The 18,501-nt window shown below is 37.0% G+C and overlaps 4 protein-coding genes across 10 annotated transcripts; 3 read left to right on the top strand and 1 right to left on the bottom strand.

Annotated features, from left to right (window-relative positions):
• The first annotated feature begins 2,688 nt into the window (after nt 1-2,688).
• Nucleotides 2,689-9,374, top strand: LOC110849218 (rhomboid-related protein 2). 6 transcript variants are annotated; one of them, XM_022096595.2, is made up of 13 exons: nt 2,689-2,949; nt 3,040-3,409; nt 6,636-6,892; nt 6,980-7,054; nt 7,130-7,201; nt 7,284-7,427; nt 7,514-7,668; nt 7,742-7,813; nt 7,892-8,010; nt 8,095-8,117; nt 8,199-8,312; nt 8,438-8,459; nt 9,109-9,374. In XM_022096595.2, the coding sequence occupies exons 3-13, from the start codon at nt 6,749-6,751 to the stop codon at nt 9,279-9,281; spliced, it is 1,113 nt and encodes a 370-aa protein (XP_021952287.1). In that variant the 5' UTR covers nt 2,689-2,949; nt 3,040-3,409; nt 6,636-6,748; the 3' UTR covers nt 9,282-9,374. The 6 variants fall into 6 exon arrangements, with proteins under 6 accessions (XP_021952287.1, XP_035707389.1, XP_021952289.1 ...); XM_035851496.1 differs by lacking the exons at nt 2,689-2,949; nt 3,040-3,409 and adding an exon at nt 3,580-3,921; XM_022096597.2 differs by lacking the exons at nt 2,689-2,949; nt 3,040-3,409 and adding an exon at nt 3,945-4,677.
• Nucleotides 9,375-11,513: 2,139 nt separating this feature from the next.
• On the top strand, nt 11,514-13,347 carry LOC118435437 (beta-1,3-galactosyltransferase 1-like). The gene is made up of 5 exons (XM_035851497.1): nt 11,514-11,871; nt 11,936-12,059; nt 12,137-12,229; nt 12,296-12,472; nt 12,549-13,347. The coding sequence occupies exons 1-5, from the start codon at nt 11,810-11,812 to the stop codon at nt 13,188-13,190; spliced, it is 1,098 nt and encodes a 365-aa protein (XP_035707390.1). The 5' UTR covers nt 11,514-11,809; the 3' UTR covers nt 13,191-13,347.
• Nucleotides 13,348-13,439: 92 nt separating this feature from the next.
• Nucleotides 13,440-16,601, top strand: LOC118435436. 2 transcript variants are annotated; one of them, XM_035851495.1, is made up of 4 exons: nt 13,440-14,056; nt 14,217-14,560; nt 14,680-16,156; nt 16,225-16,601. In XM_035851495.1, exons 1-3 carry the CDS (start codon nt 14,007-14,009, stop codon nt 16,143-16,145), a joined length of 1,860 nt encoding a protein of 619 aa, XP_035707388.1. In that variant the 5' UTR covers nt 13,440-14,006; the 3' UTR covers nt 16,146-16,156; nt 16,225-16,601. The 2 variants fall into 2 exon arrangements, with proteins under 2 accessions (XP_035707388.1, XP_035707387.1); XM_035851494.1 differs by having other exon boundaries at nt 14,172-14,560.
• A 59-nt stretch (nt 16,602-16,660) lies between these two features.
• Nucleotides 16,661-18,333, bottom strand: LOC110849048 (dynein assembly factor 3, axonemal). The gene is made up of 7 exons (XM_022096422.1): nt 18,258-18,333; nt 18,072-18,199; nt 17,805-17,992; nt 17,600-17,746; nt 17,325-17,530; nt 16,901-17,258; nt 16,661-16,838 (listed from the first exon to the last, which is right to left on the bottom strand). The coding sequence occupies exons 1-7, from the start codon at nt 18,331-18,333 to the stop codon at nt 16,661-16,663; spliced, it is 1,281 nt and encodes a 426-aa protein (XP_021952114.1).
• Between the last annotated feature and the right edge of the window lie 168 nt (nt 18,334-18,501).

The raw sequence follows: 18,501 nt of genomic DNA, 5'->3' as shown, positions 1-18,501 counted from the left end.
TGTTTTGAATTATTTCGTGCATATTCGTATAAATTCGGTATCATAATTTAAAATGAGAAGTCGAAGGGGTCATGCTAAATCGAAAATGGGGTACGAATACGAACTTACAGATTATAAATACAATTGACATATAAGTTTAAAATAGAATGACGTTCTAAAATTAATTCCTCCAATTTTAGCTTCGACAAAAAATCATATGAAAGTGACATGTAATAAACCAGACACAAGGATTTGACATTTTGAAACGTTCAATTTACCTTCATATTTTTAACTTTACCCAGTCACGTAATATTTTAAAACTATAAATTGAACTTCAACCTCTTCAACTGGTTATTTTCGTAACGTTTTAAAAAAATCGGCAAAGTTGTAATTTTGTTCAGCCTTGTATATATTTTCGTTGTCCAGTCCAGCTAGCGGAACCGGTTTTCCCGTGCAAAAAAATGCTCAAAAGTTGCCCAACTTGGTGGAATACTTATGAATGCACGTTAATAATAATATTCTTATCTCTACATACATATACACAACATGCGCATCTTTTTGCAAAGTGTAAATGATTTAGACACATTCTGGACAACCAAGTTAGATTTTTCTCCCAACAGAACATTAATGTTTTACACGTGGAACAAGAAAAGTTTAAAAATACGTAAAATTGCAACCTAACCTAACCAAAAATTGATTATTTTTCAGCCAGGGTAAATTTTAGTGGGGAACTTGCAACCGTTAAAAGCTGTCATTTCTGCAAATTTGAGGTTATTAAATTTTCATGCGATGAATTCCTTTAGATGAATGGTTACCCATTTATCGATTGCGGATTTCATCCTCCTCCTGCAAAACTGGTTGAATATGTACATTTGGAAATATGGATGGATGTTATAATTGAAGTGTACAATTTTAAAAGCTTGTCACTCCGATTTCTCGCTCCAATTCATTCTGACGAATACACGCAAATGCAACTTACTGAAATAATCAAAATCAATCATTTTCGCCTCAAAATGTGCAAGTACCTGACTTCTCCACAATTTTCTTAGACGTCTGTAGCTCTGCTGGAGTTTTGTTACGCAATAGGTGAAAAACAGACATGGTTTGATAATTCCTTAGGCACATATGTATGTACGTCTCTCATTCAACTTTTCATACAAGATGCTCATATTATCCATGTTATTTTAAAATCAGGCGAGAATCTCCTTGCCAAAAAATTCGCAATTATTATGTTCAAACCAATGTCCGAATAAGTAAATTCCAGAATCTTGTTCCAGCTCTAGAACCAGTTTTTTCTCCACCGCAATTATAATCATGTTCGGAAGGAAACTTGCAAAGATGAAGATGACCAGCAGCAGAAGAATATGGATTTAACTTTATAATCCTTACTTAATTAGCAAACTGGATTTTCAACAAATAAATATGTATCACGGACACAGTTTTGGCCCAACCAACCAACTATTTAACTACTACCCGACTTGGCAATAATATTTGGAAATTTTCCCCAATTATTCAACCATGGTTTAGCATTTGTACCTCGTTGGTATTATCACAGGTATAAAAGTTCGAGAATTCGGTCCAGTCGTCATTGTTGTTTTGTTTGCCAGGCAAAGCAGATCACTTTTTCTTAACAAAAACTAAATTCAACCCCCGTCGGTCGTCGATTATCATCATGTCCAAGCTCGTAAGTTCCCTTCCCATTTGATAACCAGCGGTACTTATCATCTCCTTGACGTTATCATCGTTTCTTATCTAGGTGCTCGTCCTTTTCGCCGTCCTCGCCGTGGCCGCTGCCCAATACTACTACACCAGCCCATACGTTTACAGCCCATATGTGTACAACACGGTCCCAAGCTATTACTCCAGCTATGCCCACACCCCAGGTATGCACTTATCGACTAATTAATATTGTAGAAATGTCAACTTTTAGCTCAGTTTTTAATCGTACCATCATTTTCGCACAGTGACCTACACATCTGGCTACACCTCTGCCTACAACTACTACCCATACCTTTCCTACTGGAAAAAGTAGACGGTGACGACGACGATGACGACCCGGTCAAAATAAATGATGGACCTTAATCCTACCGAAAGAATCTCAAAATAATTAATTTCTTGTTAGTATATCTCATCTTACCCCTTAAACAATTGGCTACTACATATATTTACTACTATTTACATTCTTCATGCAATTTATACTGCCATTTATTAGCAGATAGAGAATTTCCAAGCTCTCTTTGTTTTTCAAAATCACAATAAAAACGTCATTGGTTTTTGGATGTGCAATCTAAATGCAATGCATTTTCATCACATAAGTACATTTTTATCGAGAAAATATTAGTGTGGGTATAAATAATTTAGTGCATAATGTACATTGCGTGGTGGTTTTTAATGCACTTCCATTAGTGCTACAGTAGCACTGCTACTGCATACATTCAAACTTACAATGGTGCGATTCCATCACTAATTTTTACGTGTTAATGGTAGGTAGATGCTAACTCGTTTATGAAATGAATGCACTTTGACCTTGTCCATACATTCATCACTCTACGGTTCATCACGCTATCCAAAGTGCTCAAGTGGTCATACCAACCCTTTACTTATTTAATAACCGTAAAGGATGAATGATGAAGGCAAGGCACACACACAACCAAAAATAAGTGAATGGATTCACAAACACATAATAATAATCGGACGAACGAAGGTCTTTTACCACAAAATAACAGTTGTTGGTGAAATGGAAATGGAACGAAATTCATTCCCAATCCTCTTCTCTGCATTGCATGCTAACTCCTCATAAATAAATCAGTGTGGTAAAGTGTTTTAAAATATTAGTCACGTCGGCGGCGAAGAAAAACATTAATTATTTCACCTGGAACGGGCTAACTCTAACTAAAATATATTTGTATAACTCATCCTTTAGCTGACATGATCTTGTTCCTATTGCTCACACCCTTTATACTCATCTATGTAAGTATATTTGTAAGATTGGAGTTAAAAATACGATAATATTCTTAGTGAAAACCTCATGCATTTTCTCTAATTTTTCTCCATATGTAGTTAACAATTTCTGCCGTGGCTGCTACCATGATAGCGATGGAGGATCCAGACGTATACCTGACCGCGTCCCCCAATTCTGTAAACAATAACACCTCGAATTCCTCGAATCTTACGGATTCTTCGAATTGGAGAGATGATAACAACGAGGATGAGGACAATAATACTACGAATGGGAATTACGAGCTTTACCGGAGAACGAATCCCAGCTCGGCTCGGCATTATAATGACGATGCCTCGAATAACCAGTACGAGCCTCCAGTAATCAATCTCAACCTATTCTTCCAAAGTTGACATGGAAGAATAATCTTTTTTACGTCAACAACAATCAACTTTTACATAAGGAAGAATACTCAGTAGTCAAAAAGCAAAGGTAAATAAATCTTATTATCATTCTTTCCACTAGCAAAACTTTACGATTTTTACGCCTAAATTCCACTATCAAACGTACATAATATATTATTGTAAATAGTTTTTTGCAAGTTTACGTATACACGATTTTGTCATAAATATCTATGCGAGTTGTAATTATTATCTTGTAGTTAAAGAGGAACAAACGAGTTTTGCAAACGGGAAATTGAGACGACTACTGAGAAATTCTTGCAATGTCCTTTTCAAACTAATTGAAAAGTGCATATCTTTATTATTTTCGTATCTCTTTCGGTTCAGTTTGTTCGATAAAATTGAAACGTAAACACTTCCCGTGAATATAATTTCCTTCATTATTTTCCAAACACATCCAAAAACCAGACTTCAGTGCATACTACATAACTACGAATTATCATTCTTCTCTTGTGCATGGTTTTTGAACCCTGTGCAGTGTTTATTGACATTAGCCGAGTAAATTAACTTTACACACTCACTTCATCATCATCCAGAACGAAAGCAAGTTTCAAGAATTTTAACAACCTATTTTTCTATTTTTTCCACCATAAGCTCAAATGTCGGGGCAACCTGAGACATTTGGCGCTATATGTGGAACATATAGTATGTTGTCAGGCACTCTTATGGGAAATGTCGGGGGCTCGTACAAAAAAACGGTTGGGCGTAAAGAGATGCCGTAAAGTGCATTAGATGCCTCTCGAAAAGTTTTAAAATGACTTTTTTCTAATTCATGGTATCTTGAACCATTTTCAAGAAATTCAATAAAAACCGATTTTTCGGTTTCGAAATCATAAATGTTTCGCTGAATGAATTGGGTGCATAACACAAAGTTGTATGTAATAGCAAATATGTTCATAACCGCATTATCTATAATATTTACTCGAAAATTTTTTCGAAATAATGCTAGGTACAGGCGGTAAGTTCAAATTTCCGAAAAATTTTGCAATTTCGGCTACCAATTTCTCCACTGAGCTACAGCCTAGACGATACATTTTGGTAACCTAAACTAAACGGGATCGTATTGGGGAAGGTCCCGGCTAGTGCCCTCGACTGATTGACTTTTTCGAAATAAGCCTTGGTTTTTAAGATATGGCGCGATTTCTAAAATTAAAATCCATAACTCATATTTGGTATGAAAAAATAGAAATTTTCAGCGGTTTTGCCGCATAGCTTGTGGACCATGTCGTCCCGTGTGTCTGCCTGCATGTGACATGAAGATCTTGCCATCCCATATTTACAATACCTTGGAAATGCAAGGTGATTTTTTTCTCTGTCTGCTGGTTATGTAAGTCTTAAGGTTTTAAATTGCGTCAGCCTCGGGTAAAACATACATGACTCACGAAAAGTAAAACACACCCACCCACCAGCTAACTTTAAATAACCATGTACAAATATAACCGAGCCAGGTAATAAGTATAAAAAGGGCTACAATTTGGACTCGGTCGTTACATTTTGAAAGTGCATTTCTCGCGAGAAGCTAAAGTTATTACATACTTTTGGAACAATTTCAACCATTGCTTCTCGCAGTGTTTTGTTCGTGTATTTTTTTCTGAAAGCGATAAAACCAATTAGAAGGTAAATTAACACTTTTCTCGTCCCATAATAAAAAATATGTGCCTCTAAGAAAACATATTCCTAGAATCGAGGCGTTGTTTTGCTGTTAAACACTTATGGCTTTAATTTTGTCGTAAAAAATTATTCAAATTTTAAGCCCAATTTGGTTTCTGCCTCAAGAGACAAGTTTCAAGAAATTACAATACTTAGAATGCATGCAGGGGGACGAAAATAAGCTTCTTTTTTTTACACACTAATGAGATACACAATGTTTGCATGCGTGACATTGCAAAACAACAAGTTGACATTTGCTGAAGCGAATTTATACAAGTCTTCAAGTCTTAAAAATTCATCCAGCACTTTCAAACGGCTCTGTTACATACACATGCAAATTATAAATCCAATCCAGGAACCCAGTTGGCAGGCACTCATTACTATTCATCAGTTAATTATAGTGATGATGACACAAAAAACTGTCTCATATATTTCATTTCGTTTCGTTGATATGAGATAAAAAAAAGTGCAAGTGAATTGGTGGTCGATTGGTTAACAGTAAGCGGATGCAGGATACAATCACATTACTCATACTTTTTACGATGGACTGTTGGTTGTAGGTGCATAACTGAATTCATTCTCATCCGTGTTTAGTAAATACTTTATCAGTTAACTATAACATGGGCCAATTTATTCTGATGTAATCTCCATACGATTCGTCACCACTGGGATAATAAATCAGATCAAATAGCCAGTCCTACTACTCAGTCTGTTTCATCCTGTCTTTTCCTCATAACATGAGTCAACTGCACGATCAGTTTACATCAAAAATTTATCAAAAACTTGTCCTAGGATCAGGTTTTCCTGTAAGTTTATAAATAAAATAAGTGTTTAAACTTCCTCAAATAATTACACGGTTCAACTAATCCACTAACTGTGCTGGTTGACACGTTAATAAGCAGCTATGCAGTTACGACATTAGGCTCCCCATTTACATCAATCAAAGACGACATAAAAAAAGTTGACCACAATAAATCTACATCCCTGTCGTTGTCGTCACTGTACGACTAAATCACATGGTATTGGTTTTACCAAATCGTGTCGTGCAGGACAAGATTTGTACATGTACATAAATCTGTGGTATTTCGTGGTGTGTGTGTACATATATCAATGATATTTGCCATACGTAGCTTATTAAGTGGGAGGGGACGCTAGTATATAGTGAGCAATGTATTGCATTTGATAATTGAGTTTGAACAGTGATTAGATAAAATTAATGAAAAGTATTAAGCAAAGCACGACGACGCGACTTATTCATTAGTCGTATGCACACACATGGACAAACTTTACAACTGTATTTAGTTAGCCAGCAATTTACTTACGAAATAGTTAGAACCGCACGTTCGCAATACGTACGTATTTACATGCGTTAAAAGAATTTCATACACAGTAGCAGGTAGACATAACATATTTTCATGCTATTTTATCCGGTATTTCAATTTCAGATTGAATATTGAATATATTTCACGCATTTATTTTTTAATGATCCTGCTGGATTTACCAGTTGCATGACTTTAATAAGATTGCGAAGTTGTACTTTGACTTTGACTTGACCACATTTTTTGGTAGTTCTTACCCATTAGAGTAAAATCGTTTTGGTTTTGCAGATAGACACCGTTAAAGAAAATGTGAGACTGGGATAAGAGTGATTAAAAAAGTGATTTCTGGATACAATTCGTGCAGCGCATATTAAAGTGACAAAAACTAGGACATAAGAACAATGGAGGCAGAAGAAGAAGTTCGTAAGGATTTGCTCCCTCAAAATAAGAGAGCAGATTCCGTTGTGATTGAAGCTAGTCAGATTAGTGTCAGTGTGAAGCGAATAAGTCTTCCGGAATTTCAGAGATTGCCCTCCTTTAGTCAGGTAAGTAATTGCTTTTTGTGCTCCGGGGCAAGGTACTTGGTTACGTGAAGGTTACGTTATTCAACAGTTTACTTTTAATTCATACAGGTCGATGCCGACGGAAATGGCAAGATAGACTTTTTTGAATTCAAACAATTCTTTCCAGACTTACCGGAAGAAGAGGTATGGATTTAGTAATATTTATGTACATTATGTACAAAATGAGACTCCCATAATAACTGAGTTTCTATTATGTAGGTTGTCAGAATTTTCGATGAAGTCGATGTCGACCATGATGGACAACTGGACCGAGTGGAATATACGACTTGGGTATAATATTTACTGTCTGTAAAAAACAAATAAAAGTATGAGTGGAGTACTAATTTCCTGTGTTCTATAATGTGCTATCCAGAAAACCAAAGCTGTCGACTTTGCCCGATCTCTCATCCTCCCAAGGAATATCCTTGCCGAACAAAATAATCAGAAAGATTTATACAAAGACTTGTACAGTTGCACTCCTCCCCCGATTTTTATGTTCGCCATTACGCTAATAGAGGTAATTATAATTATGAAACATTATAACACTGATAAATGACGACATGCAATTCCTGTTACATATTAATTTCTTTGACCATTTGACAGATTGGAGTATTTATTTATAACTGGTACTATTTAAGTAATAATGGCATTACTTTATACAACTACGGCCCCCCTCCAATCCATTCCGTGCTTATCTATCATCCTGAGAAGAGATATGAAGTGTGGCGTTATGTCTCGTACTTTTTGATACATTCTGGGTGAGCATAGTTTTCTAAGAGTTTCGACAATATTTATGCGCATTGAGTTATAAAATACTGTATTCTCTAACAGGTACATGCACATAATTAACAACGTGGTCGTTCAGCTCCTTCTCGGCGTCCTGTTAGAAATGGTGCATAAATGGTGCATATCCCATTTTTATATCTTTTCCAATTGACTATTACATAGTATAAACTATAAAAATTATTTGCTTTTTTGTAGGTGGAGAGTTCTCGTGATTTATTTCGCTGGTGTGATCGCTGGATCACTGGCGACCTCGGTGTGGTCGCCGTATACGATGCTCGCTGGGGCCTCAGGAGGTGTTTATGCACTTATTTTTGGTACGCAAAATATGCATGTTTACATAGCTTAAAATGACGTATTTACATACAAAGGGTACAAATGTTATCTTTCTGTCACCACAGCGCACATGTCTACCGTGATATTGGTGAGTGAGAAACAATGATTCAATTACTTTCATAACCATTAAATGCGTATTAAGACTAATTGAAATTTGATACACTGATAGAATTGGTCAGAAATGGAGCACCCGTGGATTCGAGTCTTACTATTTTCAATATTTGTCACCTACGATGTGGGCATCGCGTGCTATTATGAATATTATCTCGGAAAAGAAACAATCGTACGTAAAATACCCAGCATTCCAATCTCTTCAAGTTTTGTGATATGCAATTGACGGGCAGTTACGTCAATTGTACGTCAATGAGTATCTCAGTTTAACTAATTTTTTCTCTAATTTTTCCCCAGGTTGGTTATCCTGCCCATACCGGTACTAACATACTACTAAATATTTGCATATTCCACAGACTTGAGTTTAATGTACTATTAGCAACCAACTCTTTGTGTGAATGGAGAGTACGCGGGGTGAAGCAAATTTGCGGCACCATGTAGCATCCAGAATGGACATCAAAAAACCAAATTGAAACCTCGGCATATTGTAGAAGATATTAATTAAAAAATATTTTCATCTATAAAATTTTTCGAAATCTTTCGTTTCTGACCTTTTATTAAGGGGTCAAACCCCGTCCGTCCGCATTATGATTTCTTCAAAACGGATGCGAATTTTGACATTCAGTTTTCGCCAAAAGAGTTCAGAATTCCCCCGAATGTTGACGGTAAAAACCGCATGTCAAAATTCGCATCCGTTTTGAAGAAATCATAATGCGGACGGACGGGGTTTGACCCCTTAATAAAAGGTCAGAAACGAAAGATTTCGAAAAATTTTATAGATGAAAATATTTTTTAATTAATATCTTCTACAATATGCCGAGGTTTCAATTTGGTTTTTTGATGTCCATTCTGGATGCTACATGGTGCCGCAAATTTGCTTCACCCCGCGTACTCTCCATTCACACAAAGAGTTGGTTGCTAAGAGTAAGGTACGATTAAAATACCACAAAATAATGAAATATTTTTAGGCGGTGGGATCGCTGGCCTCTTGACTGGAATTTATATACTAAAAAATGTAAAATGGGAACGATGGGAGACCTATTTGTGGTACGCATCCGTCGTTCTTGCAGCTCTTCTCGTCGCTTTTGCCGTCGCATGGAATGTGTTCAAACAAGACTACTATCCTCAGAATAAGTATTAGTGTTAATTAGTTTAACGGGTCATTTTATTTATTTATGTATCTTCCTGTTAACGATTGAAGATTTTTAATAAATTATTCGCATCAATTTTTAAAGAGTCGATAATTTTTGTGGGCGTTCTTTCACAAGTACAAAACTGTAAATATCCAGTCAGCTTCGCCTAACGGATACCGCCACCCGGTCATGACTTGCTTCAGGTCGAAAATCAGAAACTAAACAAATGACAATAAGTATTAAAGAAAATTTTGTCTCAAGTTTGTCTCAAGTTGAAAATGAGCTAACCATGATGATGACTTGGCTCGCAAGAAAGCTTGGTAGCCAGTTGACCACGAGGATGCTGAACAAGGTCGAAGTGTCATATTTGTTAATCGTGAATGGAAGTGCGAGCAGGAGTGAAAACATCAAATTTACTACGGCGGACATTCCCACAATTTCAGAACTGCGGACATCATACTTTAGAAAATAAAAGGGGTGGTAATAAAAAGAAATGAATGTCTGCAATAAATTTCAATTGCAATTTTTTTAATTTGCAAGTATTTCGTACATCCACAAAATGTGGCGTCACTGTGAAGAAGACATGCGAAAGAAAGAGAAAGATGGACGTCAACAAAATTATGTCGGTTTCGGCAAATACAGCCACAGCTCCACAGTAATAGGCGATACAAGCGAACTGAAATGATACAATTAAATAATTCGGTCATAACGATTTCGACCAATTTATTAACTCATAAGTTCCAAATGAACGTACCCGTACGAATGAAATTGTAATGAGTATCCAGCTCTCTAACTTTCTGATTTTTACGGTCGATCTGAGAAGAATTTTCGACACGGCAAAAATTGCACTAATAAAACAACGTCAATCACAATTATTACTTTTGTCAAGGTTGTATCACTTGAACCTTTTGACGTGCAAAGAGGGACTCACAGTGGTAAATACGAGTAATTAAAGTTCCTCACTATATATTTGCTTAATCTGAACAAATTAAGTTAATTGGTTTAAAGTAGATTTCATAAGAGTAAAATTGGGAGGGCTTTTATTCTTACGATGAAATAGACATGACGACGGCCACCCACAGAATGAGGAGTGCATATTGGATCGACAACACGAGCATGACACGCTTCATAAAGCGCGATTGTCTGTGACAATTTGTCGTTAATTTGTAACTGACGGTGTATCGGTGACAGCGAAAGGGCCCCTAAAAATAGATATGCAATGTTACTCAATCGGCCAGAATAGGGGTTTTAATTAAACGTCTAAAATATGTTGCTTTCTTAAATACCATGCAATCACTTTGGTCGGAAAGTACGATGGGTTCGGAAGGAATGACCTCTGGTAGTCCGAATGGGAGGAGATCGATTTCCTGATCTGCATTAATTAGTATATAGTCCAATTTAATTTCGAGTAAAATATAAATTACACTAATTTGTACCAATCTCCCGACGATGTCTACTTGTAGAACCATTGAGGGACTCATCCCCCACCAGACACAATTCTGGGGGTCCTATCTGACTCTCCATTCTTTGCTCGGTTTGTGTTTCCCGAGATGGGTCATTCTTTAACCTGACGCTATCATCGTCAAAACCCACACTTGACACTTTCAACTCGGCACTACTATCAACAATTGACGATGACCCTCCATGCAAGTCATGCACGTGACCAGGGAGATCAGTATCAGTCTTTAAATCTCTTGGGGTGAAAATCGATGGAATGAACTCTGACATTGATCTCCATTTTGATGTGAATTGGATCTGACCCCCGGTTTGATGATTTGCATGAGAATTTCCAATGAAGGGATGACGCGCTCGTTCTTGAGCATTATGACGCCTTTTTCGTGCTTCCTCCCGTTGTCGAGCCCGACGGGCTTCAAGAGCTTGTTGGAGATATTTCGAAGGACTGGAGAAAAATGACATTTTGTTTTTTATAAAGTGTAGCAAATTGTTCAGAATCATAACTGCGTCTATATTTTTAACAATTTGAGCTAGAAGCCATAACAATTGCAAAATTTTCCAGACTTTCTCTAGACGCATCATTTCTTATAACATATTTTCCGGTTATTCTATTCTAATATTAATCCCACATTCTTGTTACTCTTTGCTTTTGCGAATACGCATTATGTTCTCCACTAGACATCTCGGCCAATGTTCTGACAAACAATGAGAGCAAACAACAAATGATATCTTATCTATGTATTATATTACTTCTTATCATATAATTTATGTCAACCCAGCATTTATTTTTCATGGGTCCAGAATTACGACAAGGAAATTCATAATTTATTCAACTCTACAAAATTGTATTGATCCAATTTATTCTTTGATAATTCATATGCTAAATAGCTGTATAAAGCGCCTACTAAAGCAACCAATATTATTTGACACTTTATCATTCTATGGGGCACCGCTCCATAGAAACGATGTCAGTTAATCGTAGCACCTAACCAAACGTTAATAAGTGTGAAAAATGCAGGAAGCAGTGTATTTAGCTTGCAAGTGTTTAATTATAATGCAAGTTAAGTAGTTTCCTTTTAATATGTTCGTACAAAAATGTAATATGGAATCAACCAACCGACATCACATTAGATATTTTGTCAGGTAATAATTAATAATTGAGTAAAATTTTTTATAAAACTACCAACCTTATTTTTTGGAATACTAGACTCTGTTGGAATAAGCGAAGATGTTTCATTGTCCTGGTCTCGGTTGCATTTTTCGCACTTGTTCTCTTCTTCAATTTGATTCCTACCTGCATATTTCGCATTCCACCGGAAAATGAGCAAATGGTATGTGCATACATCCATATTATTCATACTTTAATTTTGATTATTTTTATCTATTGATGAAGAATTTGTAATTTTAGCCTTCGTGGATCTCTACCTTAAATGTGGATCTTATTCAACTTGTCGCACCAGAGATTGACACCGTGGTGAAGGAACCACTTCATATTTCTCGGGTATGCTTCTCACATGTTTTCACGAACATGTTTAAGATTGAGAATTATTGAAAATTTTAATGACAGAGCTCCAATCACGGTGACGAATCTCCCGAAGCAGTCATATTCATAATGAGTCTTCCCGAATCGTTCGAAACCAGACAAGGAATTCGGAAAACGTGGTACTCGTGGGGGAAAAGATTGAAAATTGAAATTCTATTTTTCATCGGAATCTCGTCTTCCAACTCTTCTGACATTTCTCCAGTAAGGAAACAGCACCTTGTTCATTTTTCCCCTAAATATTTTGCACTTTTTAATACAATCTCGACCTAAATTTCAGAAGCTCAACTCTGAATTTCAAACATATGACGACATCATACTCGAATCTCACATCGAAACCTACTACACCCTTCCGATAAAGGTCCTTCGGGCGATGAAATACTTTTTAAAGACGTACACACACCCCAATAGAGATGACGACATGCTACCGTTCTTCATCAAAGGGGATGACGACGTATTCATAAATCTACCCAATTTAGCGTCCCATTTGACCCAGGTGAAAAAATCTCGTCAAAATTGCAAAGCCTACATCGGTGGAAACCTTTATACTCTTGCCTCTCCCAGTCGTGACCCCAGGTCAAAGTTCTATATTCCTTACTCCGTCTATCCAGCCTGCTTCTGGCCAAACTATGTTGGCGGACCCTTATACATTTTTAGCGGGGTTACAGTCCGACTTGTTTTCGAAAATGGTCTTTTCGTTCTGAAAAAAGCTCTGGTTCCATTCGAGGATGTCCTTCTGACCGGATTTGTGGGCAATAGGGGATGTGGGATTGAGATTTCTCAGGTCAGAGGGATGTACGACGTGCCCTGGAGGGTGAACAGAGTTCTAGAAGATCAAGATGAGAAACAGTTTCGGGATGCGATCTCATTCTCTCCTCTAGATGGGGACGAGATGATGCGTTTATTTAATAGAATTAATTAGCTAATTATTTATTATGTTTGTTAATTAATATGCATAATGATATTATACATAACTTCGTCAGCGAGTATCGATAATAAATAATCACATTACTTATTTATTAACAACTCTGCGATATACTACTTTACATGCAACAATAAACACAATATTTGTATTATAATTAGATATAATTACTAATATTTATGAGAGATGATCATAATAAAGTAGTTTCATGAAGTATACGAAAATGGGTGTGCATATTGTAGGAATAAAAATCAGAGAAGCTTGCTCTGAAAAAGTTCATTTTGCTTTGCATCCAATTTTCTGACTATTTCTGGCTTTCACTATTTTTATTGTAGAATTTATAGAATTAAAATTAGCAAAAAGACTTGGGGAATTATTCATTTCTCGGCATACACATGACATAGAATAACCTCGCAATCCTTTCGGGATGACAACGACAATTTTGATTGGCGCATAGCTGGATTTTACCACGATTATCTAATTGACACCGTTTCTATGGCGTATAGAATGATAAAGTGTCAAATACACTTTGGGAACTTTTACATTTTTCTAGAATATGCACATAGACTCGTTGTCATAACAACGATTTTGGTCGTATTTTTTTCCACTGCTGAAAATTAATTAGACTCAGACGACAGGTTAGCATGACAACGAAATTGGCGACTTCAAGTAACAAAGGTGAAAAGCCAGCTCAGTCGTCAGCCAGAAATTATCGAAGTTAGACGTGCGCTCCCAACCAGGATCTCAGAAATATATTGGAATTTCTTCGACGGTGGAGTTTTTCGAACCCTTCGAACCAACTGCAGTGTGACAGCTATGGCACCCCATCCGGTTCAGAACAATCCACGATTGAAACAACTCAAAATGTGAGTATTTAAATCTTAATATAAATATTTTTGAAATGTATCCTTGTATCATTACAAAATCTGAATATTGTAAAGTTTTTTATCCTTCAACCTAAATTTTCATCTATCAAAATAGGATTAGAATTAAACATAAAGCTGGAAAGTTATTGTATCACGGCAGGATGAGGAATGGACAAATTATTTCATCAGGCTTAGTCATGATACCATCGCCACCAAAGTCGAGATCAACTTGCCGTGTCCCCCGCTTCAACGACCTCTCAGCCACGCCACCAACGTCCATTCACGCCATCAGGTCACCAGGTACTCACAAACCGTCATCAATTCCTACACAATTGTCCACTCCAGGCTCATCAGGTACCGAAAAACCATCAACTCCTGCACAAGTGTCCACTCCAGGCTCATCAGGGACCCCGACATCGTTTCGAATGTCTCCATTGCCAGAAATCTCACCAGTCGTTGAGTTTGCACCATTAGACCAACAACCAAGCATCGAAACTATTTCTGGTAAATTATTTCGTAATATAAAATCCATTGACTGAAATTATGTCCTTAGCAACGCTCATATGTTCAACTTGTAACTAAGGTGAACTTAGAAAGTAAATGGATTTTTTTTGTTGGCACAGGAAACGACGCTGATGCTGATGAAGGACAAAACAAAGGAATGAGTGGACCCCAACCGGCTCCTCGTCGTCGACTGAAGAACAAATTTCCTTACGTCAACATTCGACAATACTATAAGAAATGGTTTGCGAAACCAATTGAAAATCTTCTTCCTGAAAAAGTTAAACCATGCAGTCAAATTTCAACCTCCAGCGACTCCATCCCAATTACTCAATCTCAAATAATCCAACGTTCTTCTTTACAACTAGAAAAACCAGAAATCGAAAGTCTCCCACCAATACTAGAACCAGATGTCGAAAATCTTCTTCCACCAGAACTAGAACCAGTTATCGAAAATCTTCTTCCATCAGCACTAGAACCAGAAATAGGACGGCTTTCATCACGACAAGAACTGAAATCCCCAATAGATCTCTCAGACAAACTCCAAGACAAAGAATTCAAAATACCTTTCATCCCAATTAAGAAAACGCAGAAACGAAGCCATCAACGGTTTTTACAAACCTCACTGCAAGCTGAACGGGGCGAACAACACTGCAAAATTTCAACTCCCCCAACTAAACCTCCTCGAACAAGCGAAAGTAATTTTCTTCCTGTAGAACTTCCAATGGATCTCACAATGCCACCGCTTAAAGAAAAAGATACTACATGCGATATCCCGATTGAGAAGAAGAAAGCTAAAAATTCCTCAACCACGGATTATCCCCGCAGTGAAACGCCTCTTCCATCAGAGCCACAAGTTTCTCCTCCCATGGATTTCATTCCTGCTCAAGAACAAAGCACCGTCAATCCGAAGAAAAAGCAGCAAGTTTGCCCTCAACCGGAAGTGAACCAAGAAGGAAAATTCTCAAAGGGTGCGAGACAAAGGTTGTTTGACTTGTACACCGAGTACACGGCCGCTATTATGCATGAGGTTGGGGAGCAAGATCGTGAGCAAAACCCTGACCCCAGGGTAGAAATAAATCAGATACGGATTGCTCAGAAATATTTTGAGAAAGTGTTCTTACCACAACTGAGGAGTTTTATCAGCAGTGCGGAGATAATTGCGAAAATATCTGTCCTCTTCAACCGGATTGCACTTCATATTTGCACCAGTACCCAACCATTTTGTTCAAACTGTGGAACTGCTGTCGGTGGTCGAAAGTGCGCGTGTTACATTGGCATTAACACGCAAGAATTGTTGACAAGAATTGAAAAAATTTTCGCAAAGGATCCAGAATTTGTGGAACATGGCAAACAGAAAATCGTGGAGGGTTACATCAACAAGAAATACACAAATGTTGGAGCGATGCAGGGTCCCCCACCGACGAAAAGGAAAGAAAACAAGACTGCCAAGGTGGACGAAAATATTACTGAAGTGGTCATTGAACAGAGGAAGAATCAGACGGTGGTTGTGAATAGGAAACCACAGAATGGTCAGTTGAACGTGTTTAACAAGTGGAAGAAGTATCAAGTAATCAACATCGACTGAAATAATAATTGGTATGTAATTATTTGAAATGAACTTGAAAAAGACTTAGGTACTAAAGTGTGTATTTCTACATAAATAGGTGCAACACTATGAAATTCAGAACATGCCATGCCAATCTCAACCAATTCAACCATTGCCGAACTCAGAGAACCAGTTTATCAAATATAAAATTTCCTACCGTAAAATTAACGTCATTTACAACTTGTAAAATACCAAGAAATTGTCGTAGCTTTATATTATAGAAATATCAACTTTAGAGTTAGTTAAGTATTTAGTTAATTATTTATTTAGATGTCTACTCCTTCTAAACTCAAGGTCAAAGCTATCTAATTCATTTGTTTTCTGTCAAGTGAAGTATTCTATCATCCTTAATTATGTACGAACCCATCTTCTATTTGTTACAGTGGCATGGCATGGAACTTTTTATTAATAAAATGTATCTTAAATAATTTCAAAGACTGGTTTATCATGTATGCATACAAACTATTCTAATAATCCATGATCATACTTTCACTTTATATCTCAACCTCAGACTTGACTTCCTCCACCGTCGATTCTCTCTCCGCTTTCACTTTGAAGGACAAGTAGTCCTTTGTAGACGCGTCGTTTAACGCCAGGCATGCCAAATCCGCTAATTCTACTACTTTGTGCTCGTAGGCCTTGTCGTTTTCATCTCGAAAGTACCAAATGTACCTGAAACAAAATAATTTTTAAATAGCCAACCGACTTCATGTACTTAAACTCAACGTACATACTTTGTTCTATCGATGACAACGACTCCGTCCCTTTTCAATAACTTGGTCAACTCTGGTGTAATCTGATGTCCAAGCATATTCGAGACGAGAACAAAGTCAAATTTCTCTAAAAATTTGAACTTTTTCCACAAATTGATTGTTGAATCAATTGGGAGACAGTGAATTTGAATAGTTTCTGACTTTAGGTTTCTTGAACTCAAAGTTTTCAGAACAGAATTCAAAGTGTGGAAAGTAATGTCCTGTGACTTATTTTTGTATTCGTGATTTGCTTTCTCAAAGAAAGTTTTGTCTTCCGTTTTGATCCCGTAAGGGAGGAAAGGTCCAATTAAAATGTCGCCTTGGTAGGGATACGTTTTCCCTGTGGTTTATATGACAAATTTAAATTCTAAGATTTCAGAGCATAAATTTGCATAACTTTATGTACCTGGTAGAAATGTAACATTTGCCTGATTGTAGTCATTTTCATACTCGGTGAAAGCAAGGCCGCAGTTTCTCCACTTTTTGTACTCTTGAACATTGACGATCTTTGTGTCACTGTTTTTCTCAGTCATTCGCATTTGGAAGTCCCAGTCAAAAGCACCCATCCTGCTGTCGTATCGGGATGAAAGGCAGTGACGAAGTCTCTTGTCCCTGCATTTTAAATATGACTTCATTCAATTTTCTTAGCCAACAAAACGCACCAGATATGTATTTATGTACCAGAGTGTTTGCATCTCTTCTGCAGTCATGGTCGATTCCGACCAAAACTTTAAAATCTCAACAATCATATCCCTATCACGATGCTTGAGGTCAGAAAAATTTACAAATGGCAGAATCTCACCACGAACATTGTCATCAGTGATGACCCTTGAAAAAAAAGTCATTTAAATAACTTATGATTTGAGATGAAAACTGTAATGCTTACTTTATTAACGTTTCGGCACACTTTCGAATAGTTTTCCGAGTTTGCGGACGGATTAAAATGTTTCCAAAAATTTCCATGAACTGTGTGGTCTTCTCATGCAGCCCGATCTTATCTTTTGGAAGAAACGCCAAGTGGATAAGTAACAATTGTCGGGCAAACAGGATGGGACTGCTTTCCACAAGATGAATCTATGGTCATACGTATTATGCAAATAATTATATCGTAATTTAAGTATCGTGTGACCATATTACAAGAAGATGTACACACATTTAACTCATTCTCGTCTGTCGCATGTGTCGCAAGCGTCTTTAAAATATGACGACCATCCGCCTGCCCCATTAACAAAATGTTGCACACGTTATCAACATCTTCTTTATGAAACTTTTCAATAAGCCCTGTAAAACAAATGTTACTTTTATCCATGATTTTTTATGATATCAATCAACTTCTAACCCAACAAATCACAAGCTGGCGTATTTCCCCAAAATCCTAGAGATCCCATTCCCGAACGAACTTCATCGACAGCCATTTTAGTTTAGTTTTATAGTATTTACCAAATCAGATAACTTATTTTCATCAAAATATGCAATCGGTCCACTTTCTCCAAACTCTGCATTCATTGATCAAACACGCTCTTCATGAACATCTCCGGCATAACTTTCATTTACAGAGAAACCTGCCATTGGTAACCATTTTG

This window comes from Folsomia candida, unplaced genomic scaffold (genome assembly GCF_002217175.1).
Source record: "Folsomia candida strain VU population unplaced genomic scaffold, ASM221717v1 Fcan01_Sc004, whole genome shotgun sequence".
In the NCBI taxonomy this organism is placed as follows: domain Eukaryota; kingdom Metazoa; phylum Arthropoda; class Collembola; order Entomobryomorpha; family Isotomidae; genus Folsomia; species Folsomia candida.
This window is presented reverse-complemented; position numbering and strand designations above follow the sequence as displayed.

Bases quoted from the DNA above. Each gene is read 5' to 3' on its own strand.
- LOC110849218 (XM_022096595.2), top strand. From the start codon at position 6,749: ATGGAGGCAGAAGAAGAAGTTCGTAAGGATTTGCTCCCTCAAAATAAG. The intron at 7,428-7,513 runs GTAATTATAATT...ACCATTTGACAG, and splicing joins TCGCCATTACGCTAATAGAG to ATTGGAGTATTTATTTATAA. The intron at 8,313-8,437 runs GTACGTAAAATA...ATTTTTCCCCAG, and splicing joins ATCTCGGAAAAGAAACAATC to GTTGGTTATCCTGCCCATAC.
- LOC118435437 (XM_035851497.1), top strand. From the start codon at position 11,810: ATGTTCGTACAAAAATGTAATATGGAATCAACCAACCGACATCACATT. The intron at 12,060-12,136 runs GTATGTGCATAC...TTGTAATTTTAG, and splicing joins CACCGGAAAATGAGCAAATG to CCTTCGTGGATCTCTACCTT. The intron at 12,473-12,548 runs GTAAGGAAACAG...CCTAAATTTCAG, and splicing joins ACTCTTCTGACATTTCTCCA to AAGCTCAACTCTGAATTTCA.
- LOC118435436 (XM_035851494.1), top strand. From the start codon at position 14,007: ATGGCACCCCATCCGGTTCAGAACAATCCACGATTGAAACAACTCAAA. The intron at 14,057-14,171 runs GTGAGTATTTAA...CTATCAAAATAG, and splicing joins CGATTGAAACAACTCAAAAT to GATTAGAATTAAACATAAAG. The intron at 14,561-14,679 runs GTAAATTATTTC...TTGTTGGCACAG, and splicing joins AAGCATCGAAACTATTTCTG to GAAACGACGCTGATGCTGAT.
- LOC110849048 (XM_022096422.1), bottom strand. From the start codon at position 18,333: ATGGCTGTCGATGAAGTTCGTTCGGGAATGGGATCTCTAGGATTTTGG. The intron at 17,531-17,599 runs GTACATAAATAC...TTTAAAATGCAG, and splicing joins GAAGAGATGCAAACACTCTG to GGACAAGAGACTTCGTCACT. The intron at 16,839-16,900 runs GTATGTACGTTG...ATTTTGTTTCAG, and splicing joins GTTGTCATCGATAGAACAAA to GTACATTTGGTACTTTCGAG.